Raw genomic sequence first — 25,560 nt, 5'->3', positions numbered from 1 at the left:
CCAGTCCTACATCAACACCTGCCAACCTAGATTTCCTCCTGCCTGCTGCTTTCTGCCCTCTGCCTGCCAGGTGAATGGGGCTGGGAGGACTGGATTTAATGAATTTGGGATTGAGGAGATCTTAATTTGCATCTTGGCCACATTTAACCCTTTCCACCAGGCCTCATTTTCCATACTTACAACACCGCCATAGTCATTCTTACCCTTTTGAGACTTTGGCAGAATGTAGTAAAAAGTAAATATGAATCTTGTCATTTTTTTATTAATGGAAAACCATGAAACGTTGACATTATTTTAAAAAGTTCTGTGAAGAAAGACACAGTGGTAATACTTAACCCTTTTTGAGTGCTTGCTATATGCCATGAGTGCCTCACCATAGCTATATATGGTGGAACGTGGCATTATTCCATTTTGCAGGTAAAGAGGCTGAGGTGCAGAAGTGGTAGTATTTGCCTGAGGTCACATAGCTAGTAAGCAATGGAGACAGATTTGCCCCCTGTGCCCAGCTCCACATACTCACCCACTGTGCCCAGCACTATGGAGGCCTTCCACATCAGTGCTGGGAATTCAGTTAGGCTCCATCTTCCATGAGGTCTGTTCTTATTTTATTCAATATTTTCATAGGACAAAAATAGATTACCCAAAGCTAAGAGAGATACCTTTTCTCTTTTTAGTGGATTTTTTTTTTTTAAGGCTCTCAGAGTTGAGTTTGCTTGAACGAAATTGGCTATAGATTTCAGGGGACAGTGTAACCCTCAAAAATTGTGGTCTCACCACTGTTAAAAATTATTGAGGCCCTCAAAGAGGTTTTGTTTATGTGGGTTGTACCTATGGATGTTTATATCAAACTTAAATTAAGGAGCTGGGTGTGTAACTTAGTGGTAAATTATGGGCTTAGCATACTTGAGGCCTAGGTTCAATCCGTGGCACAAAATAATAAAACAAAAACAACAATAATGATAATAAATAAATTAGCTGGACATAGTAGCTTGCACACACCTGGAATCCCAGTGGCTCAGGAGGCTGAGGCAAAAGGATTGCAAGTTCAAGACCGGTCTTGGTAACTTAGCAAGACACTGTCTCAAAAAAAAAAAAAAGTCTGGATTGTAGCTCAGTGATAAAGTACCCCCAGGTTTAATCCCTAGTGCCACACACAGTCTGTTTAAAGTAATTGCTACCATTAACATAAAAGCCCTTTTGAAAATGGAAAATAGCCTTGTTTTTTTAGAACTAAAAATTGAGAAGTGTGGCATAGTTCTAATTTTAGCACATCTCTAATATTTGGCCTTAGTAGGTCAGCTCCTCCTGCATTATCTGTTGCAATGGTCTACATCGTTTACCAAAGGAAAATTTCTCTCTGCACTCAGGAGAAAATGAAAGCAGGAGAGGCAAAACAGTGTCTTAATTATTATTAAAATTAATTATTCAACTAATATTAATTATTATAAGAATTGACAATTTTTGAATTAATAAGTTTGACCTCTAAACCTCTTGAAAAGAGTATTGGGGACCTGCATGATACCATGCTTTAACCTGCTGCTTATATTAATATTTAGGCCATGAGATGTTAATGACAAAAATCAGCAGAGAGAATAAAAGGGAATCAACTGAACATCTTTGGCAATTAAATGAAGAAGGCAAGGGTAAACCTCAACGATGTCATCTAATGCAAGAATTTTTTATCAGACTGCTAGAAAATGATCATTGGTTTAGTCAGCAAACAGGGCAGACTGCAGCATGTATTAAATATGCTAAAGAAATTCTTTTTCTTCCTCTTGTGGCTTGTTTTCTTATATATAATGAGTTTAACGTTAAGAGTACTAGATGATATTTGAGAAATGCATAAAACAGCTAATATCACTGACTTGCTTGTGGTCCTGACTGGCACCTCTCCATTTTGGTGTATTCAGCTGTGAAAGTAATAATGATAACTAATAAGAGCAACCACATAAAAGTCGTTGGGACGTAGTGACATTTGAACCTCACAACAGCACTTTAAATTAGGTGGCTTCCTTCTTTTTCTCCTCCTCCTTTCTCTCTTCCCTCTCCTCCCATTTTGCAGAAAGAGAGATTAAGCAATTGCCAAATCGCATATCTGGTAAGCAGCTGGATGACTGGCAGGCTGTCTTTAAAGTTCATGCCAGCTGCTATCCCATGCCCTGTAGGCTTTACCAATCTTACCATGTTTTTACTTACAGAAGATACACAATGTATGTGAAGGGTACCTGGCACATTCTAAGCACACACTCATGCTGCTATTTCTCTTCTTCCTATTTATCCTCATCATATCATGTAATTCCTCCTCTTCCACCCCACCCCATTGATTATCCCTCAACTTCCAATTTTGCTTTGGTTTGGGTGGTACTGGGGATTAACTCAAGAGTATACTACCACCAGCCCTTTTTATTTGGTTTTTTGAGACGGGATCTCACTAAGTTGCCCAGGCTGGCCTCAAACATTCCATCTTCCTGCCTCAGTCTCCCAAGTTTTGGGGGATTACAGGCATATGCTTGATTAATCTTTGGTTCTTAAAGAACCACTAACTCGTAGTCATTTTCTCTTCTGGGCTTACTCTCTTGACCTGTAGTATTGATAGGAGCCCTCCCAGTACATGATCTCATTCACTTTGTCAGATTCTGGAACTTCCACCCCCCTTGTGACAGGATCACTCACTCTGCATCTGACAGGGAAAATTCTATCATGGCTTTCCTTGTCATTTAATCTGAGTATAACTTCTTTATAGAGTTATGCTTTTTTTTTTCTTCCTGCATTACAAAAATGGTTAGATACTGTAAGCTTTCACTATATTAATTGTATTTATTTTAGGATTTCAGATTGCCAAAAGATAAAACAGGCACCACAAAGGTCGGTGACCTTGCACCCCAGGACATGAAGAAAGTTTGCCATTTAGCCCTGATTGAGCTGACCGCTCTCTATGATGTATTGGGTGTCGAGCTGAAACAACAGAAAGCTGCGAAAATCAAAACAAAAGGTAACCTTCAAATAGAAATAATAGTTAGATTGACTTTTAAAGCAGCAAAATGGATTTTTAGCAGTATTCTTGGGGGCAGGTATCAAAGCAACATCTGCAAATACATCTGGAGTTCAGATTCTAAAACATTGCCTTCAAAAATTGAGTAACTTGATAAAAGTATACTGTGTCTTAGAGACTATAGAAAATAAAGGCATAATCAAATAATTCCCACAGAAGGAAACTGTGAATCAAAGAATCATAACTTTATGCTTTCTCCTTTGAAAACTGTGTATTTAAAAAAAAAAAAAAAAACATTTGTTTTCAAATTCAGATCTTGAAAAATGACTTTGAGCTGGTTGGTCCTAAATTATGACTCTCACTTATCACTGGCTAGAAAATACTGGGGTAGTTAGTATTTTGTCGCTTTGTTCACTTACCTATGAGTTGTAACTACATTTTTAAAATAGTTCTTATCCTATTAAGGGAATGTCATTGTAACATATATACAGTACCCCTAGATGATACTAATCCTATATATGTGTAGTTTTTCTTTTGTAAGCAGCTTGCTTTACCTATTACAGAAATAGAATTTATATTTTGTAGCATGATAAAGAATGAATACATCTTTGGTTTTTGTTCCTCTGGGGTTTTATTGGTCTGGAAATCCAGATAATTCTCTACTGACAAAGCTTTACTGTGTAGGACTCTTTGTCCTCTTGTTTAACCTGAAAGGTGCCTCCTAAAGGGACACCATGAATGAGGACTATGAGTTGCTATGGTAACATTAGCCAAGGCAAGTAGTCACCTGGTTTAAATATTAGCGGCAGTTTCTCTGTGGGACTGAAATGTCTTTCCCTCAGGTCCTCTGTCATAGTGGACCCACGGTGGACCACATTCCGTGTTCAGTTCCTAGGAATCTTCTAGCTTGAGGCTTGGAATGGTGAATTTCTGGGTTAAAAGGTGCTCTTTTTTTTTTTTTTTCCATGAGTCTCTTGTGTAGAAAGAAGACTGCACATGCTTTTCTAGAATCTCATCACAAAACCTGCAATTAAAAGATAGAAATATAATTTAAATAACTGTAACCTAGTCCTCATGATTTTTGTGTTTGTTTTTGTTTAAGAATTCCATTCTAGCGGAGAAGTATTGTTCTTATTAAAGCTATCACAGTTTAAATGGAACAGTAGAAATTCCAGTATTTAAAAAAAAAAAAAAATTCTTGTTGCAGATTATGGTCTTTTTGGTGTTTCAGTTGAACCCAGGAGCACTGTACTACTGAGCTACATCCAAGCCCTCTTCATATAAGTGCTGAGACTGGCCTCAGATTTGTGATTTTCCTGCCTTAGCCTCTTAAGTTGCTGGAATTACAGGTGTATGCCACCACATCCAGCAAAAAATAATCTTCATCACTTATTAAAAGTTATGGCTGAAAACCAAGTATCTCATCTGTGGTAATTCTCCACTTAGTGATGGGGATGAGGTGGAGGTTCTGGGTAAGAACTATGCTCCTACCAAAGTCAAGGCATATGATAGTAATTTACAAAAATTATAAATGATATTATCTATCATTTCTTCTGGAATGATTACTGACTATATTTAAAAAAAAAACTCTACAGATTTAAATTTAAGAATACCAAATATCTACTGTTTTTTTTTTTAAGTGGAAACATTTGTAGAATAGGATCATAAAGTTGGCTTATTTCTCAAAATGGCATTTATTGATACTTAGCTGTTTTTTAGAATGTTAAATGTCAATTTAGAAGAGATGAGTAATACTTGGTTTTCAGCCACTTTTAATTTGATTGAACTTTAGTAAATTGTTTGAATATTTATATGTTCTCCCAGGAGTCTGTTTTTCCTTTTGTAGCAGTTTTCCCTTTTCTAATTATTTCAGTGATTTTTTTTTTTTTTTTTTTTTTTTTTTTTTTTTGCAATCTTTAGTGTTCTGGTTGGATCTGGAACATCCCCTACAGGCTCATGTGTTAGCTCAAGACTTGTTTCCCAATGCTACAATGTTCATAGCTGGGGCTTTGGGGCAGTAAATAGATCATGAGGGTTCTGACTTTATGGATTAATCCATTGATGGATTCACAATTTAATGGACTATTGAGATGTGACGGAAATTTCAGAGGCTGGGCCTAGTTGAAGGGAGTGAGGTGTGCCTTAGGGTTCTGCCCTTGGGGACTATATCTTGTCCCATATTCCACTCTTTGTTTTCTGGCCATCATAAGGTGAGAGCTGTGTTTTACCTTGTCCTTATGCCATGATGCTAGCTGACCATGCACTGAAATTTTGAAACTATGAGCCAAATAAATCTTTCATCCTTTAGGTTGTTTGTCTCAGGCATTTTGTCACAGTAACAACAAGCTAACACGTTGTTTGCTGCTATATTTCTCCATAAGGCAGGGTCAATTTTTATATTGACCTAATGGCCGGCCAAGTTTTGTCCTTTTCCTAGTAGGTACTCAATAAATAGTTGCATGATTGAATGACAATGTCAGAAATCTTATGCCTTAACATTTTTTTTTTGTATTTATTATTATTAGTCAATTGATGGAAACAAAGACATTTTGTTTTCTTGTTGCAGATTCTGGTCTTTTTGGTGTTCCACTGGCCACATTGTTAGAACAAGATCAGAGAAAAGTGCCTGGAACTCGAATACCCTTGATCTTTCAAAAAGTAAGTAGGCCTGTTTTTTTTTTTTTTTTTTTTTTTTAACTCATACTATTATATTATATACTATAGTTTCAATTGATAGTCTCTTTTACTTTGTGGTACTTGGATTTTCTATTCAGGAAGCAAATTTGTTTCGAGGGCTCGTAATTTTTATTTCATGGTGATGCTTTCTGTGTTATTACTGTAACTGTGATCACCGGGCATCATTTTCCTGTCTTGTATTAGCTGGCTTTGTATAATTGAGATTTCAATTCTATAATACATAGGAGTGAGAACTGCTTATAAATTTCTAGAGAATTGAATCTTCATGAATATTTCATGCCTGTATGTATTTCCCAAGCTTTCCTATTTACAGTGAGGATGTCCAATTTAATTTACCAGTGCCTATGTCCAAAGTAGGCAAAGAAACCATAAAGTAGAATTAGAAAATGATTACTAAACTATCAAATCACTTGGATAGTCAACACTCAATTATTCATAAGGGGATTATCTATAGCAATAAAAAATTTCAGCCCAACCTCTGAGCCATCATTGCTCCTGAAGCACTGATTACATTTGATAAAAGCTAGGAAGCACACGCTGAAGAAGCCAGATCAGATCAGTTGTGGACAACCCACGTTATGGATACTTTGCAACAGTCCAGGCATATTAGTTTCTGAAATCTCTAGGGACAGGAGAAATGGTTTCACAGTTGACTAGGCCAACAGACTCATCCAAACCTAAGGCTTAATCTTGGCACTTAGTCTATGCCAAATTGGTCATTTCCCTGTCTGACTAGCATTGTGGCCTTTATTGCTCTTGTTTGCCATTACACCAAACCCGTGTATCTCTGTCTCTCCTGATGAACTTTGTTGTGCGGTTTATCCTACTCATCAGCTTCTGACAGCAACTGCCTACAGAACCTGTATCTGTATGAATAGTGGTCAATGCTTCCTGTGATTAATAGAAAGAGGGTAACAAATACCGGTTACTGACAAATTCTTTTAGTCTCAAGAAAAGATGTGAGTCCTTATAGACAAATGGCTTCTCAGAACGGGAATCTCAGCAGCATGCTTCCTAAGTGTGTTAGCCAAGGCTCTGCAGAGAAACAGAACCAATGGGATATATGCAGAAAGATATGAAGTGAAGTACTTTGGAGAATTTTGTCAGCTAGGTATGGGTGCTAGCAAGCCTCAGATGTGGAGCAAATGGTCTGGACCCTGGGGTGAGAGTTCATGCTTCAGTCTTGAGACAGAACTTCTTTTTTGGAATATCCCAGGTTTTGCCTTTAGGCCTTCGATTGATTGGGTAAGGCCCTCCAACTTCTGGAGGGTTATTTGCTTTACTCAAACTATGATTTAAATGTTAATAGCATCTGAAAAAATCCTATCCCTGCAACATCTTGATGAGTATTTGACTGAATAACTGGATACTGTAGCCACGTGGACACACAAAGACATCATCATACCAGGGAAGTTCTGTGAGCCTAGGTTTTCATAAGGTTCGATGATGCTTCCTCACCAGGCTGAGCATGGTATCCGGTCCCTTGAGAAAAATCTCCCTTTGTCATTTCTCTTGACAGTATTTTGTTGTCGTTGTTGTTAAAGTTTATTTAGTTACTTTTCATTATTTTCTTTTCAACATTCTCTAGACTCTGGCAGCCTGCTAGAATGAAGTATTGGTGGTATAGCTCCAAGCTTTTCATTCATATGAAGAGTTTGCTTGTAGGTAACACTCATCTGCTTGTGTCACCTCTGAATCGTAAGCAGCAAATCACAGTGGTCTGTCATGAGAAGTGCCTTTGGATTCATCAGCTGGACAACTCAATTGGGTCTTCCCTCTGTTTTGTAAAAAGAAAGAAATAGAAACCACTGATCTACAAAGAGATTCATTACCAATCTTCAGAGGATTATACTTTTAATGTTTGAGGAAATATACCCGCCCCCCCCCAAAAAAAAAGGCCACTAGCAGAGCTTATCTACTACCATTGAGTTGTTATCTGGTATTTATTTATTTTTTCCTCAGAGGCACTTTGTTTAAACCATATTCTCATAAAGAGTTGAAAAATAAAATGTTGTTAATTTTAATTTAATGGAAAAAGTCCACTTTATAATTTAGTTAGCAGATCCAGTGTTCTGACAAACTAATAGGCCGTACTAGGCATACTTTGTGTCAAAAAAGCCTGAGTTCATTTTTCAGTTATCATAAATCTATACTATATATTTTGAGAAATGCTGTGAATTACTGATAAATTATAGAACATGAGATAAATTATTAAAACTAGCATATTCACTATATAGATCAATATTATAATTTTCTATCTATTTTAAGTCTTGAAAATTAAAAGGAAGGCAAAATAGTATATTTTAATAATGTAATATGTGATGGTAAAAAAATGTGATTTTCAAAGTGAGAAATATGAAAATATGAAATTCAGATTGTATACACACATATATAATTCTGTCAGATGCCGGAATTCAGTTTTTGAGAATAAAAAAGTCTAGAATATTGAAAATTCAGATGTTGCTCTCATTTAGTTATTTAGAAGTCATGATCCATTTTTTTGTGAATTTAATGAAAGTGAGAAAGCATAGAAACTATGCTTTTAGTAGAAACTAAAAACTAATTTGCTTATAATCTAACATGATTTTGTTTTATTGTTAATTTTACAAGGTGAAATAAAATGAAAATTATTCATTGAATATTTATAAATCTGGTTTTAAATACTTTATTCTTTTTTTTTTAGTTTCTATCCATTGAACAATGTGGTTTTGAAAAGTTTTCTGGTTTAATTTTTAAAAAATCGCATACTACTTCAACTGGTCAAAGATACTTCATCTAGTAATAAATCCTTAGGAGAATTTTGTGACTATTCTTTGGTTAATTCTTAACCCAGCTCCCTAAAAATCAGAGCATCCTTTAGCCACCACCTAGTCCAAGGATAGAAGAGGTGATGTCATTAAAGAAAAATTGCCATTGCTTCCAGTGTTCACATACCCTAATAGAACTGATTTCAGGTCAAAGGAGCTCTTTTATGACAGCTAGTTTGGTTCTTAAGAGGCACTTTTTATATACAAGATAAAAACAGGTCTATGTGGCTTATGGCACCTTGGTTAATGATTAAAGGAGTCTTCCCTGAAAAACATTCTTTTGTACTCTGGAAGATTTTATGCCTTAGGATATGCTGAGGATGTTATACTGAGATTACACATGAGGCAGACTAGTTCTGTCTGATGAAGTAAGAGAAGGCTAATGGGGAAAGTGGGTAGGTTGTAGGAAGGGAAACCTATAGGATGCTAATAAATGCATTATATTTAAATTGAGGATGTGGAATCGATTTCCTTAAAAATAACAGAATACCTCCATCAACAATTTGTGTGCTACCCAGGAAATGTGGGTTCTAGTTTTCCAGTTGGAAGATCACCCTACCAAGAAACTGACCACTCTTGTCTTCTTTGTAGCTTTCAATAGTTTGTCACCATAACTTCCCCCATTTGCCTTACTTTAATGAGTTTTTGGCTTATAGTTTTAAAAATAAAGGCTGGGAGCAGAGGCGTTTACCTGCAATCCCAATTACTTAGAATCTGAGACAACAAATTGCTAGTTTGAGGCCAGCCTGGGCAAGTCAGTGAGACCCTGTCTCAGAAAGGACTAGGGATATAACTCAGTGGTAGAGAGCACTTGCCTAGCATGTGGGAGGACCTGGCTTCCATCCTTAGAAAGAAAACAAAAAAGACTTTATTTTGGGGTTCCAGAAGAGAAAGCTATGTGTAGTCATTGGCCATTGGTTTGATTTAAAAGTCCCATTTAAGAACATTCAAGTTTATCATCAAAGACTTAAAAATAAATATTAGCAAACGAATTTTTTTTCTTCATATTGTAAGTAATTCTTTGTTGGAACAAACTAAAAATGTGATGTCATTGTGCAGATACTAGAATTTCATAGAATTTATTTTATTTCAGAATATGTTGCTGGAAAAACAGAAGAAATGGATGTTCTTGGTTGCTTTTAAACAAAGAACATCTTCGTTCTCTGTTTGTTTGGAGTACCACAGCTGTTGTGCAAAATTATACACTTCTGTTGCAAAGTAAAACCAGAGCCAACTTTTTCTAAATTATAACTAGTTCTTGGACTTATTGTTTTGAATTGTGGTGGTGCATTAGCATTCAAAACCTCATAAAATCCAGTGTACATGTCATTGCAATCAGCTTTCACTTATTTATATATGAAACAGATGTTAAAATGTACCTGTTACAGATATCAAAATCAGCATGTTTTTCTGTTTATACATAGCTGATTTCTCAAATTGAAGAGGGAGGTTTGGAAACTGAAGGCCTCTTACGAATACCTGGAGCTGCCATTAGAATCAAGGTAATGTAACCTTTTGGCTCTGTTAATGTACAATTTTATTGTTTAATTATACTTTTGCATTTTAAAGCCAACTTGTCCTCCCCACCCCTTATTGTTAACAAAGTGGATAAAATAAAACAATAAAACGTCTTAACACTTCACTTTATATTTAGGTTTTCTACAATCCCTTCTCTTTCTTTTAAGTTTTTATTTTTCAAAATTGCCATATTAATAACACTAGTCTAAAGAGAACATGATGACTCAAAATATTAATAGGGGGTTGTGGTGATAGGTTTATCAGGATGAGTAATAGCAACTGAGTTTTTATTTTTATTTTTACAGGAACATAAGACTCTGGCACAATATGGCCCTTGACAATAGTCCCCATACTTTGTTAGTGTTGGTGAGCTGGCAGAATGAGTGTCCCAACCACACTCCCTATCATCACAGTTCCTTTTCTTTCTGTGGCCAGCTGATGCAAGTCTGGCTGGTAAAAGAGGCGAGGGGATTCCCAGACTTCCTAGATTGGATCCCCCTTTGTCCTTACCTTTTCTTGTCTCCTCAGGGTCCTGTGCACCCTCCTGTTTTCAACTCTGTGCTCCAACTCCTGTTCTGGGGGATAAAACTTCCAGTGATTGCACAATAGATAATGGAATGACCCTGCAGGCAGGATGTACTACATATGTCTCCCAGAAGACATGCTTTTAAAGGAAGTTCTTTGTAACTATAACTACGTCTAGAAAATTCACCTGGCAGAAATGTTCAGTTAGCAGTCATTTACTATCTCTTTTACCCTATCTTTCAAATTCAGCTTTGACTCTAAACTGAGATAGCGCAGAGAAACTGCTCGCATGCTAGATATTGTCTGACTGAATTTGAAATTCTAAGAATAAATATGATCAAGGGAAGAGATCTTCTCTGTTCATTTCCTTAAGTCCTATTATCCTATTTGACAACTTCAGAGCTGACCAGGATGAGATGACGCTCAGTGGGTGCATGCTGCCGTTGCTTGTCACTGCTGGGCTTTGGTACTACTAGGATTGGAATTACTATTCATGTATTCCACAGTTTGCATCACCTAGTGATAAGTTTCCTTATTCCAAGACACTAGATTCAGCCAACTTGGCTCTTCCTACACAGTGATCTCATTTTAATAGGATTCCAGTAATGTGACATACCCTGCTGACAAATTTCAGCTTGTGTCCCCTGGGTTTGATGTCTGGTACATAGAGGTCCCTGGAAAGGCTTTGCCTTGTTTGTAAGTTTTATAACTTGCCGATGTCTTTCTGCATTTATGAACATCTACGGCGAGTTCACCAGTCAATCATGGGCATTGTATGTGATTCAGGGATCAGCTCTTGAGAAATGGGTTCTCTTACAATGGAATGGAAACAGGTAATGTGGCTTCATATTACTTATGTCAGCACAAGTAGTGCTTCTCAGTTGACAGTTCAAAGCCTTTGGGCCCTCATGAGCACAGCATGATGGCAACCCCACAGGATCCAAGACAGGTTGACTTTAGTACAGAAATAGTGAATATATGTGGATTTTACTTTGTGATGGGAAGGCTGGCAGAAAGACAACTAGATGTAATTTCTACAACGGCCAATTAAGAAGATTCAGCTGGGTTAACCCAGCCTCTTGTCATCCACCAAATTATGCAGCAGCTGGTCCATTACAAATAATTTAATGATAAGAAGCAAAATTTTTGCTTTTCTCTTTTCTTCCCTGCCCTACTGGTTCTCCCTCTTTTCTTTTTCCTTTCTCCTTTTTCTGTTTTCTCTTTTCCTTCTCTCCCTCTGCCCTCACGTCTCCATTTCTAAGTTTACTTGCATACTTTTCACTAATTATAAAAATAATGAAGGTATAGGATGGGGTTTTGTTGGGAAGAGATAATGTGATAAAAGTCACCTTACAAGGAAAATAAAAACCATCTTGTGGGAGACTGGTTTCACCTAATAGAAGGAAGTAGCAAACTTTGACAGGATTTCTGACACGATAGAATTTATACCATGGTGTTTATTTTAAAAAAAAAAAAAAAAACGGCATGTCGAAAGTAGTGATCATTAAACTAAATTGACTTATTAGTTGTAGTTTTGGCCAGCAAGTTTTGGAGAGTCTGTGAGGTAAATGAGTAGGTATTTCCAATTCTAAGTGGACTCGGAATGCTCCCTTGAGTTAGTTGAAAGCAGAATGGCTGCATTTGAAGACGGGTATATTGATGTATTTTCATGCCTTGTTTGCTATAGGATTTGGTTTTCCATTTCCCAGAGGTGACTAATCAGAGGTGATCTTCTGCTTTAGGGTGCAAAGATTGATTATGCATTTTGTTACACAAATACACTTATAAATAACTAATTGTCTCTTTTAAGTGATTTGTTTTAATATCTTGAAGAATTGTTGTATCTAGGTGAAGCCCCTAAATAGAAGGACTATTTTAACTTTTAACTAATTTTTATGTTCTTTCATTACTAAAGTTTGAGTAATTTTTTTTTTTTAAGTCTTGGCCTTAGGTACAATTTTTTCTTAGTAAAGTAAAACTGGGGTGGAGGTGGGGATAGTATTTTTCTGAGTAAAGGAAGTATTGACTTTTGATACTTCAATATGTCTTCTCAGAGTGGAATTCTTGTAAAGCAGAAAACATATCACACTCTCAGCAGGGGAAAAATGCACTTACTGATAGCCATCCCCCTGCCCCCCTTGTGTCTTTCAGAATCTTTGCCAAGAACTAGAAGCAAAGTTTTATGAAGGGACATTTAATTGGGAAAGTGTCAAACAGCATGACGCAGCCAGCCTGCTGAAGCTCTTCATCCGGGAGCTGCCCCAACCCCTGCTCAGCGTAGAGTATCTCAGAGCCTTTCAGGCTGTGCAGAGTAAGTGCCATCCCTCTTTGATGCTAGAGCCATCTATGTTGTTTTAAATGCATTTGGCAGGGTGAGGCAGCTAACCAGGTGTACCCAAGTAGACACATTTTGACTCATGGATGATGGTAGGTGCTCTAATACCTCAGGCTGTTTCCCTTTTCTTTTACAAATATACATGTCTGCATAAATAGGCTACAGGATGTTCTCTTTGGGTACAGGTTAATTGCTTGGCATTTAAACAATACAATTGAAAGTTAAAACCCGGAAACTTAAGTACTTCTCTAATAGGAGTTGCAGAAGATCTCTGATGCGTTTTTTTTTTTTTTTTTTCTTGCCAAGTGTTAAAAGCAACACTTACAGGAGAAGCTGTGGATTAACAGTTGCCATAAAAGCACAAGGAGATGTAGTAGAGTCTGTGAGCATTTTCCCTGAAAAATTAAATTTGGAAATTGTTGTGAGGAAGCATGGGACAGAGCACTTTGCTGCTTCATTGGTGGAGGACACAGACTTGTTGTGTGTTGCAATTTTGTGGTCTTGGTCAAGCTCCAAGTTAATGTCTGTTATAGTTCTTGATTCCCTTTTCAGGGAACACAGCGATCTTATAAGGGTTATGTACCGGCACAATTATCCCTTTTACTCTGAGAGTCCATTAGAAAAGAAAGAACACTGTCAACATGTTTAAGCAACCATATCTTTAGCTTCCAGACTGGGACACTTTTGAGTGAAAGAGGGGCACTGTTAATAATTATGGTGAGCTGCTATGTCAATCAGAACGGTTCCAGGTTATTCTTAAAGCATACAATATTGAGAAGAATTCATGAGTCATTTTGTACCATAACATTTCTTCAAAATTTATAAGGGAAACATGAAATATGTTTAGAAGTATTTTTTAACAGATTTCATCTTTAAACAGAAGAAACCATCTTCTGCTTAAAATATTTTTTAATGGTTAAATTGTGTTATTTTGCATACATCTCCTGATAGATTAAAGGGCCACATTTATTGCTGACAAATGCTGGCATGATTCTAAATATACATAAATATTACTTAAATGGGTTGAGGACTACTGAAGATCATAGATTCAATGTTTATAATGTAGCTCTTAGACTCTTTTAGTTGCTGTTTGGTTTCCTAATTCATTGCACAAACACATATTAAACACCAGCTGTGTTCCAAGACCCTGTTTTACTTATTCCTGTTGAAATTAGTGGACTCGTCCCATGTATTTGTTTACTCACCATTAAAAGAAACACAAGATGCACCCTGATGCCATGTCATGGAAGGTCCAATCTTCTGTGTCTTTTCATTGGGGAATAATTATCTCACAGAAGTTAAAATTATTTCCAAAGCACTGTTGTGTGTCTGCAAACATAAGGCCGCTCGTCATATGATCACAGTTGGAAGTGAGCATTCTGAGGGAGAGGAAGCTCTTGGCAGCTGCTCCACTGATCTCCCACAAACTCTCTCAACCAGGCTTGCTGCTCAGTCGTCATTGCATCTTACATTTTACTGTAATGTTTATGCCAAATAACTTTTTTGCTTGAAAAGATAAAGAAAAATATTCAATAAAGAAAAGAGTTCAGATCTATCTAATCTATCTGCAGATCTTCCAACCAAGAAGCAACAACTGCAGGCTCTGAACCTCCTTGTCATCCTCCTGCCGGATGCAAACAGAGACACACTGAAGGTCAGCTGGGATAATTTACATTAAATATCCCTTAGGACATAGCATAGTGATTTTTCATTATTTACAGTACAACAATGTGATGTTTACCTTGGAAAGATTAGTAGAAGTTTAAAAGGAAAAGACTTCTAAGGACTGATGGGGAGGGAAAGTGTTTAATTCTTTATTAACTTATTATGTTGGTTGTTGTTCATATTACTAGGTTTTGCATTTTAGGTTTTTCTATAACATTTCTTCTACCAAAACAGATGATTAAGGTTCATTTGATTAATGGAAACAATGGATATCTTTTTGTTTCCTATTTTTCTACATTTTCCAAATTCTGTTTAATGAGTTTGTATTAATAAGGTTAATAATATTTAAAATGAAAATCCTAAGACTCACTAATATAAATACAACCCACTATTGCCTAAGGATGTTGATCTTTTGTAGTTCCAAAGGGTAGAGTTTTTGAAATAAGTTGTTAATGGTGACTTAAACTATTTGTTAGCCTAAAGATCGACCAACTCAAATTCTAGTTATTTCTCTAAGGACTTTTTTTCTGATTTATATAATTTTGAAATGATTTGTTCTAATATTCATATGTTTAATGCCACTTATTATAAGTGTTATTAGAGGCTCTTATAATCAGTATGAATTGTTCCACACTGATTTATTTTCCTCAAGGGCCAAAGTTTGTGGAGTAGTTTTAAAGGCTTAATTATAAACTTTTATAAAAGAAAAAGGGAATTTCAATATATAATTTTGAGAGAATATTTACTTTAATTTTTGCCATTACCATAAAAATTGTTTTATGTAGGTAGAGCAGGACCCTTGCCTTTTTATTCCCTGCATTTTTTTTCTATTTAAAGTTAAATATCATGTTGAGAAATTTCATGTAAAGAAAAATCAGCATTTGGTCAGTCTTGAGAATTTTTTTTCTTCATCTTATAAAAACTCTTTGAACTGTAAGTTCATGGGCAGTAGTAGTTCTCTAATGCACTTGGAATGAACGTAACTATTCAACTTTTTTGGATAAAGCACTTCCATGAGGATGACTAGGGGCAATGCACTACCTCTCCAACAGGAGAATGTCTAAAGAGTTTTCTCCCTTTTCTATGTCAGAAACAAATCTTCTATTCTACTGATTGTCAAATGCATGACTTGGAAGGCAATATTAGGGTAGGTTTGGTTTTTGTGGCAGAGACTGATTCTAGGACTAGTTACACTCAGATATTGCCATAGCAGGGCTACTGTGTAAGAATGTGTAGATTGTTGCTGAAATGGGCCCAGGACAGAGTGGGGCTGATTTTTCTGCCTGTCCTCTAATTACCAGCCATGCCCTTGATATAGTTTCCACTATGTAGGAAGATTGGGGAACATCTTTCTTACTCACATAAAAATGCCTGTTGGCATGACAGCCCTGTGAACAAGGAGTGGAAGGTGAAAAGTGAAATACACATAATTCCTTAAAATATAGATATATTCAAATAAATTCTCTGAGTTTTAGAAGAAAACGCTGATTCCAGTATGTTTGCTATTGGGCTGGTCTAGAAATCTTTGGACTTTCCCTTCCAAGTCTGAGGCATATTCTTTTAACAATTGTGTTTAAAAGTGTATGTTTAAAATTTAGGGTTAATTTCTATTTTGCATGTAAGTTTACTAGAAGATAATTTTATAATGGAGAAGGATTTTTTGATCAAAATTTGGGAGATGCAAATAAGTAATTTTACATATTGACTTAAGCTTTAGTGACTCAAATAGCCAACATTGATGGTTTCAAGCAAGAATTCTAATGGAAGCTTGTAATGGTATATCATAAACCATAAATTAATAAACTTTAAATTTACTTCTACGAAAGGAAAAGGAAACACATTGCAATGTAATTTTAGGAAACTTAATGCAGAGTTCCTGTGATGTATCCAGTGCTTGCATTATTCCTCAGCTATCAGGAGAAAGAGGATCATGTGTGTGCTTTGTGTAGAGTATTTCCACAGCAAATCTAAGGAGACACCAGGCATACCTATAAAGTGACAGGTGTCTTTGGGCAAGCTGCTTAATCAAAATTATTTGTTTTGAATTATTGTGCATTTGGACTCTTGATCATACTTACCTTTGATTTAGAGAATTAGAAGAATGATTTTAAAATATCAAGAGGAGATCCATGTTAATATAATTACCCATATGTATTCTTTTTATAGTTGTATTATATATTTTGTCTCAATCCTTGCAAGCTACGAGACCGAAATATCCATTTTACAACTGAAAAAATTTAAAGTACAGATATATAAAAGGATTTGCCCTAAGACCACACATAACTAAGGAATAACTGTGCTGGGATTCAAATGCGTATTTTCAGGGAAAGGAACTGTAATGACTCATCACAAAGGAAATACTTTTTTTAAAAAAAGAACAGTTCTTACAGTGTTTTTTTTTTAAAGTTATCAATCTTTTATTTTTTATTAGTTGTTCATGATAATACAATGATCTTGACATATCATACATTTGATTCAAATGTATGATAATTTCTCATTTTTCCAAGTGTACAGGTTGCAGTATCACATTGGTTATATGGCCACCAGTTCTTAGTTTGTGGGAAAAAAAATACTGCAGTTCTTTCAGCAAGGCAAGGCTAACATCTTATTAAATTTGTATCTTCTTTCCTCCTTTCTTCCACTCCCTTCCTCCTGCTAGATAGCATCCTGATACTAATATTTCGAATATTTTTGCATGTGCACACCATGATTAAAATAATTACCTATTTTTTTTTTTTCTGTAATTTATGCTCATAAAGAGACACACTGGTCCCTAAACAATTGTTCTAGTCTCCGTGGAACAAAATTAATCATTTTTCCAAACTTCAAATTTTTCTCTTGAGAACTTGTTTCTATTGGAACACTAGGCTTGGATCACAGATATTAGATATACAAAATCTTGCTAGATATTAAGGATCTATCTTTGTTTCAACTTTCCAAGGTCTATAGAGCAGCTAAACTTAATGCAAGATCAACCTGTTAGTACTTAAGGCTTTTTGTTTGTTTGTTTGTTTTCCCTGAAATCTTGTGAAAGACAGTTTGTATTTTGTTTTGTCTTACCATTATAATATATTTGGTATAGTATTCTTTTTTAGGTAGAAATTTTGGGCTAACTGTGCAAACATGACTGTTTTAGTTATTTGTTGAGTCTAGAAACAAAGGCCAAATAGATCTTCAATTAAATTTCTTCTCCACATTTGTAGTTGTGTGAACTCTAGCAAGTTACTTAACCTTCTTGAAAACATAATTTTCTCCCCTGTAAGGTGGGGATAAGTACAACATCTGTCTTCTCTAAGGATAGAGCTGATCTCTGTACTGTGTTTTAATGCACTGCCATGCCCATAGAGAACTTCAAATACCTGTGCATCGGTGATTATTCTAGACAAATTAAGAAGGCAAAAGGAGAACTTGAAGCCATGTCAGAGCAGGCTGACCTGAGCTGCTGGTGACTCTTGGGGAGGGCAGGTGCAGAGGAGACTGGGCATCTGCAGTAGAGTTAGAAGCGGGTAACATCTGAGAATAATCTAGCCTATTTGATTGAAAGATTCCCTTTCATTCAGTAAGAATTATCTTCTCCTTCATCTTTCCTGTTTTCCCTCATTCCTCATGTCAATCTTCATTCTTTTTCGGTTCCAGTTAACTATTGAGTGCTTTCACTGAAGGCAAATGAAACTCAGGGTGAATGGGTCTTTTTAACATTTAAGTCCCAAGTTTTAATTTTGCAAATATAATAAATATTCAAATATTTCATTTACCATAGTATATTTGTTGCTCAATTTAAGTTTTTGTAGGTGTTCTACATCTGAGAAAATGGGACAAAATGGGTTAAGGACTTTTTTTTTTCTTATAATCCCTAGAGATAAAACTATAGCACGTTCTAAAATAAGTGGATCTTTGTATGATATTTTAAGCTATTTTTCAATGCTCCATGGCTCCTAGAGGCTTAGTAGGTTCCTAGTTCAGATGGTACACTCTCTGCCTCCTGCAGACCACACAAGCTATGGTTCTTCACAGAAGCCAAGTACTGTCTCAGGGTGGACTGGCCAAAGGAAAAAGCTTCCAGAATAAGGACTGTGGGGTGTGGCTGGCTGACTGTGGTTTTACACATCTTAGTTTTTAAGTGACATAAAAATCTTGTCTGCTTCAATGCTTTAATCTCTTATCATGTACAAAACAAATCTCATGGTCATTTCTCTTTTAGGCCCTGCTGGAATTTCTCCAAAGAGTCATAGATAATAAAGAGAAAAATAAAATGACAGTCATGAATGTAGCAATGGTCATGGCCCCAAATCTCTTTATGTGTCATGCATTGGGTCTGAAGTCCAATGAACAACGAGAGTTTGGAATGGCAGCTGGGACAGCAAACATCATGCACTTATTGATTAAGTATCAGAAACTTCTATGGACAGTAAGTATATGTTTTTGAACAGCATTAATGACCATAGAATTTCTTTGCATAATTATTTATAACAATTTTGAACGTGCTTTTATGAAGCAGATATAAAAATGTAATGTTCTTTTTTTAATGGTTTAATAAACACATTATATTTTTGTTACCAGTTTTATAAGATTGTATTTAAAATTTGTGAGTGCAGAAATTAAAAGCATTTTATTCACACAGGTAAGGAGAACCTTGTGAATTTCTATTTTACTTTTTTTTTTTTTTTTGGTACTGGGGATTGAATCCAGGGGTGCTCGTCCACTGAGCCACAATCCCAGCCCTTTGTATTTTTTACTGGTCCTTTCACTACCCCTGTAGTTCCCCATTTACAATTTTCCTTCCTGTCTGAGATTCAAAGGCCTTGTGCTAGGTAGGCAAGGACTCTACCACTGAGCCACACCCCCAGCCTTATTTTATTTATTTATTTATTTTTTTAATTTGGAGATGGGTCTTGGTTGGCCTCAAATTTGTGATTCTCCCATCTTAACCTCTGGATCAGCTGGAATCACAGGTGTATATCAACTTGCAAGGCAGGGTTTTTTTGTACCGGGGATTAAACCCAATGGGGCTTTATCACTGAGATACAGCTCATTCCTTTTTATTTTTTATGACAAGGCCTTGCTAAATTGTTGCAACTGGCCTCAAACTTGTCATCCTCCTGCCTCAGCCTCCCGAGTCACTGGATTACAGGCATGTGCCACCATGCCTGGCAGGAGCTGTTTTAAAGAGCTATTGCTATCTTGACTTCAGTTTATTCACTGCTATTTTTCATAGACCTATTATTTGAAGGGACACACATTTTGTACCTTGATTGCTGAGACTGTCTTGAAAATGGTTTTCCCATTTCACCCTTGAGTTTAAGTTTTGACAGATAATCAGGACATAGTGATTGATGATAGGTTTAGTTGATTAAGACCTCATTTTCTAGTGAAATTTAGAATTTGAGAGGCATTTAGAAAAACAAACTAAAGTTCTAAGCAAAATTATAGTATTGAAAATTTTAATCTTTTATTGAAGGTAACCCCAGATATTTTGTTAAAAAAGCAAAGTGATATTATCTAGATTCTGAACTCTTTATTTTTATAAAATATAAAATATATAAAATATATGCTCTATAAAGGCAACTGATACAGGTCAGGTCAAAATGATTTTTAAAAATCATCCAGTTATTAAGTATTAATTTTTTAAATGCTAATTTTATTTCATGTTTATAGTTTGGTAACTAAAATATATTTCATTGTCATTAACATGATTCTAAGGATCAATTTTTCCTGGATTATTGCTAGCTCCCTGTTGGCTCTTGTTTGTTGGTAAACTTTTCTTTTCCTGACAAAAGAGGCCTCTTATTAGAGGGGGACTGTAGGTTATCTACAGGGGCTGCAGAGAGGTGATGGCAAAGGAAAATTCGAAGTAGTGGGCCTGTACTACTAATCCCCTAAAGGAGTGTTGGTCTTGATATCCATGGCATGGAAGAAGTCACTATACCTTTGAACTTCACAAAGCCTCTTTGGAACCTTACACAATGGGTGGTCAATTTTATCCTGTGGTTGCTCTTTTTTTTTTAAAGAGAGAGAGAGAATTTTTTAATATTTTTTAGTTTTCGGTGGACACAACATCTTTGTTTGTATGTGGTGCTGAGGATCGAACCCGGGCCTCACGCATGCCAGGCGAGCGCGCTACTGCTTGAGCCACATCCCCAGCCCCTGTGGTTGCTCTTTATCATATTATTCATTTAAGAAGTGTACATTATCTTTTCATAGATTTAATGACTAGTAAAAATGCAAAATTGCAGAGTCTTATTAAGTAGAACTTGTATGCCTCTCAAAATTCAATAAAGAAATGTTTGTAGTTCTAAAATGGTAACCTGTCTTTTTCTTCCCCAAACTAAATTTCTTTTTTTCTATAGATTCCCAAGTTTATTGTCAATCAAGTGAGGAAGCAAAACACTGAAAGCCATAAAAAGGACCGAAAAGCCATGAAGAAATTACTGAAGAAAATGGCTTATGACCGAGAAAAATATGAAAAGCAAGATAAGAGTACAAATGATGTAAGAAAATTGTAAAGATCTGTATTTATTCATTTGCATTGTTTCTATAGTGATATTTTCTATCACTTGCTAAGCCCTGGTACTACACATGAGTTAATGTATTGATAACAATAGCTATCCTCTGTTACTCCCAGTGATAAGTGTTGACAGCTGGCCAGGTTTGGTGACTCAGCATGTGACCCATTAATGGGGAGCAAAGAAATATAACAAGAATGAGCAACTCACACACTCAGGACTCCCACAGAGACTCTGTTGCCTACTGACTATATAGTATCTAGCAAGTGAAAAATCTCCTTCATGAACCTTTTTTTTTTTTTTTTTTTAATTTTCTGTGGGGTCAAACCCAGGGGCACTTAATCACTGAGCTACATCCATAGGCCTTTTATTTATTTTTAAGTTATAGGTGGACACAATATCTTTATTTTATCTTTATGTGGTGCCGAGGATCGAACCCAGTGCCTCAAGCATGCGAGGCAAGTGCTCTCCCTCTGAGCCACAATCCCAGGCTCTTTATTTTATTTTGAGGCAGTGAAGCCCTAAGCAACTTAAGAGAGATCCTAAGTTGCTGAGGTTGGTTTTTAACTTTCGATCCTCCTGTCTCAGCCTCTGAAGCCCTGGGAATACAGGTATGAGCCACCACACAGGACTGCTAGTTTTTCATCTGTAAAATGGGGGAAAACAATTTAGACAAACTGGCTAATGTTGGTATAGGGCTTAGGATTGTTCTTGGACTTAAGTATCCAAAGGTTCTCAATTTGATCAGAAGAATTTTGAGTTATATTCTAAAGAAATTAAGACATTTTGAACAAAAAATATCTCACTATCAGTATTTAGAAAGGTCTGTAAGAATGTATTGACCACAGAATTTGCAATAAAACGTGCATGAAAACGTTTATGAATTGAGTTACCAAAGCTCTAGCATAGGATCATGAAATGAAGGGTTTCTATTGTTCTGTTGGGGTGTGAGTACACCCCTCGGCACCATGGTGGAGGTTGTCCAGTTACATGCTGACATCTTGTGGAACCTTTTGAAAATGCAGTAATCGGCCTTTGTCTGCTGCTTCTGCATTGGCCTGCTGAGAGAGCTAGTAATGATATGACCCAAATTTTCTCCTAAATGGATATACAGCTTTCTTGGCATTGTGAAATTTTAAATAAATTTTCAGTGCCCTTAAAAGCACATAAAATGATATAGTGAAATAACAAGATTGTTCATATTTTTTTGAAGTAGGACTTGATATTATAGGGCTGGGGAGGATTTTTGACGAATCATTTTAACTTTAGAATTCTTTATTACCTTCAACACCATTATAAATATTGGATATCTTGTTTTGTAGCCCTAATTATTCATATTGACTTTATAGCCTCGTCTCTCTATAAGGCAGTTATACTGTGGTACTGAGCCTTTAGTAGACCCTTGGGGGATACCTTTTTCATGGTAAGTCCTTAACAAAAAGTGGAAAGGTTATTTTCTAGAGGGAAATGTTTATTTTTTTTGTCACTTACAGAAAGAGCATTAATTTTTATTTCTTCTGTTTGCACCTTTGAACTAATTAGATATAAGCTGGGCAGAAAATTATCTCTGCCCTATTGAAAAGCTATATTGACATTTTAAGGCCTGAAATTTGAGTCTGCTTTTTCATATATTAGCTGTAACTTTAATAGTTTTCCCCGATATTTGGTTTTCTTTGTTGTCCTACAATTTAGTTATTCACTTAACAAGATGCTACTGCTTCCTGGATGTCAAGCTCCCACTCAGGTTAGGTATGCAGAGGCAGCTGGTGCAAGGGACTTGCCCTCAGGGAGCCAGGAGAGGGATGTAGCTCAGAGGTGCTGGAGGTGAGTGATTGGAGCATGGTCAGGCTGGAAAGCAGGCAGTAGACACCAAAGAGCCTATAGGGAGTCAAACTGAGATATGGAAAATGAGGTGTTACTCGGGCGTCACCAGACCTGATCTAACCTTCAGTGGGAGCTTCCTGGCCTCACTGCCCATGGGGAGGTCTGTTTGACCTGTCATTGTGGTTGAGAATCTTTAATCAATTTCCAGAATTTATTTTTCAAGTTGCTGTCATTTTAATGGGGAGAGTAAATAGGCACAGAAAATAATTACTGAAAAAAACAAAAGTACTAGGCAAGTTCAAATACTATAGCTATATGGTGGGTCAGGAAGTTCAGAATTTTGCATAAGTTTCAATCAGTTGGCAGAGTTTCAAAATTAAAAGATTTAATGTAAGTTTGAAATGCCATCTTCATGAAAAATTGGACGTAGGGGTATCCCATGTCCCCAGAGGAGGGTCCTGATTTCCTCCAGGGTAGCAATGGCTTGGATCTGAATTGGAGAGGATTTTTTTGGATGGGCCATGGGCCATCCCCCTTTATTCTGTCTTGTCGCTCTACTTTATTGACCATCTGAAAACATTCAGATATTTCACATGAAACTATGGGCACAGCACTGCCTAAGATGTTTTAAATAGTGTATTGGGCGTTATTTTTAGGCATTTGAGCTACATTATTGAACAAAACAGATTAGTCTTGGAGAGCTTAAATTCTTTTTGCATTGAACCTTGGGCCTTGTACATGGTAGTCAAATACCCTACCACTGAGCTATGGTGTAAGCTTAAGTTCTTGAAATAATTGGTGTGTTCGTCTTTGGTCAGTGCTCTAAAAATAATTAACAGAGCCAAAAAGGGGGAATCTGGAGAGAAGCCATCATGATATTGTTAGTCTGGGTCTTATTTATTCAAGCAAAGCCATGGAGGAGCACAGGGAGTCCAACTGTGGGTCTATCCTTGAAAACTCATTATAGGAAGAGGGAAGAGCCTTGCCACAGCCTTAAGGCAGGAACTCGCTTAGGGTATTTGAGGACTAGTAGGGAGTGAATGTGCCCAGTTGGTCAACTGGATGGCAGTATAAATGAGGTTAGATGGAAAATGAACCAGAGTACATATTCCTGAAGATCATCATTAGGAATTTGGATTTACCCAGAGTAAAATATGTTCATTTCAAGGTTTTGAGTAAAGACACAAAAATTCATTTTGAAACATTACTTTTAGTTGTGTAAAGTGTACACATAAGGGGCCCAAAGCCCAAACAGGGAAAGTATGTGGATGGTTCTTGCAATCAAGGTGAGAGACGATGAGGAGGCAGACCCAAGTATCAATATTGAAAGTGAAGGCGTGGTTGAATTCTGGATATTTTTTTGCAGCTAGGACTATTGGGATTTCTTGCTAGAAATAATTTGAGTTGTAAAGAGAAGGAAGTGAAAACTGACTCAAAGGTTGTAGCCTGAGAACTTAGAGGGTAGAGTTGATATGGGGAAGGTTGTGATTTTATTTTGGGGCTTATTGAGTGTCAGATGTCTGTTGCTCATCTAGTTGGAGGAAAAAATCAGGTCATACTGACTGGTTGGCAAGGAGCATAGAGAGGCAGGGCCCGAGGAACAGCAGGAACTGGTTCAAGGGCTATCACAGCCTTCTCATCATGTCTCACACACAACTCTGGAAGATTGAGCCCCAGGAGTTCCATGATTATATTTGCATTTTAGAACAGCCACTATGATAGGAGAAGGGAAAACTAGAAACAGGAGGGTTGGTGGGAGATGCTGGGTAATTGGTAGATTCCCTTTGGAAAATACAGTGGCAAAGATCTGATATCTACTGTTGGATTTCTGTTGCCATAGAAGTCTATATCTGCCCAAATTAGAAATAATCAAAAGAATAGAGGTGTCCAGTCATGGCATACTTAGAGTGGAATACTATGAAAATGCACAAGTACTGGGGAAAAAAAAAGTCATACTGCAATATTTGTTAAGGAGAGTGCCTTATTTATTTTTGGTGAATGCTTACCAGGTCAGGCATGATGGTAAACATTTTACAAACATTATCATGATGGTAGTCTAGTTGGAGTATATTCCTTTGATTTTTTCCTCAGATGAGGAAAATGAGGATCAGCAGTGTTTTATTTATTTATTATAATTTGTTATACATAATAGCAGAATGCCTTTCGATTCATAGTACACATAGAGCGCAATCTTAACAAGCTGATCTAGATAGTAAGTCATGGAGCAGGAATTTGAAACCAAATCTGGTTGTCTTTTAATCATGGATTTTACCATTATCCTCTACTTCTCCATGGACCACAGAACTGTAAGAAGGAAATATACCAAAAAGCTGAGTTTATGGTTGGTAATGAACATGGATTGCTGCTGTTAGAAGTTTTATATAAAACTTTTAAAACAGTCCTGGGATGGAGCCAAGGCCCAGTTGGGAATGGAAAGAAGTTTAGATTATGAGCCAGAGGGACCTACAGGACATGGATACTGGTTGGATGTGAGGAGGGTAGAAGGGATATTGAACGACTTACCTAATTTTGCTAGGATGGCTTTATCAGCAAGATAATGTATCAAGCAAAGGGAACAGACTTGAAATATCAGTTTTTTATGTCTTGGGTTAATATGACTGTGTGAATTGACTACATGGGTGCAAAGTTCATGGAGCATCCAGGGGCGGAGGTGCCTAGAGATTGTAATGGAAG

General features: G+C 36.5%; 1 protein-coding gene and 1 long non-coding RNA gene across 6 annotated transcripts in view; one reads left to right on the top strand and one right to left on the bottom strand.

Annotated features, from left to right (window-relative positions):
• Positions 1 to 25,560, top strand: part of Arhgap18 (Rho GTPase activating protein 18) — a 176,045-nt gene that overhangs the window by 137,116 nt on the left and 13,369 nt on the right. For all 5 annotated transcript variants that reach the window (XM_048798170.1, XM_015501120.2, XM_048798177.1 and 2 more), the window contains exons 6-12: positions 2,827 to 2,992; positions 5,559 to 5,650; positions 9,921 to 9,998; positions 12,691 to 12,850; positions 14,446 to 14,528; positions 18,741 to 18,947; positions 20,887 to 21,027. In XM_048798170.1, coding sequence (XP_048654127.1) covers positions 2,827 to 2,992; positions 5,559 to 5,650; positions 9,921 to 9,998; positions 12,691 to 12,850; positions 14,446 to 14,528; positions 18,741 to 18,947; positions 20,887 to 21,027 — 927 coding nt within the window. The remainder of the gene's footprint in view (positions 1 to 2,826; positions 2,993 to 5,558; positions 5,651 to 9,920; positions 9,999 to 12,690; positions 12,851 to 14,445; positions 14,529 to 18,740; positions 18,948 to 20,886; positions 21,028 to 25,560) is intronic.
• Positions 3,279 to 14,494, bottom strand: LOC125615093. The gene is made up of 3 exons (XR_007345656.1): positions 14,080 to 14,494; positions 7,095 to 7,466; positions 3,279 to 4,016 (listed from the first exon to the last, which is right to left on the bottom strand). It is a non-coding gene; the product is annotated as an uncharacterized LOC125615093 (long non-coding RNA).

Source organism: Marmota marmota, unplaced genomic scaffold (genome assembly GCF_001458135.2).
Source record: "Marmota marmota marmota unplaced genomic scaffold, marMar, whole genome shotgun sequence".
NCBI lineage: Eukaryota > Metazoa > Chordata > Mammalia > Rodentia > Sciuridae > Marmota > Marmota marmota.
Note: the sequence above shows the minus strand (reverse complement) of the source record. Positions and strands in the feature narration are given on the sequence as shown.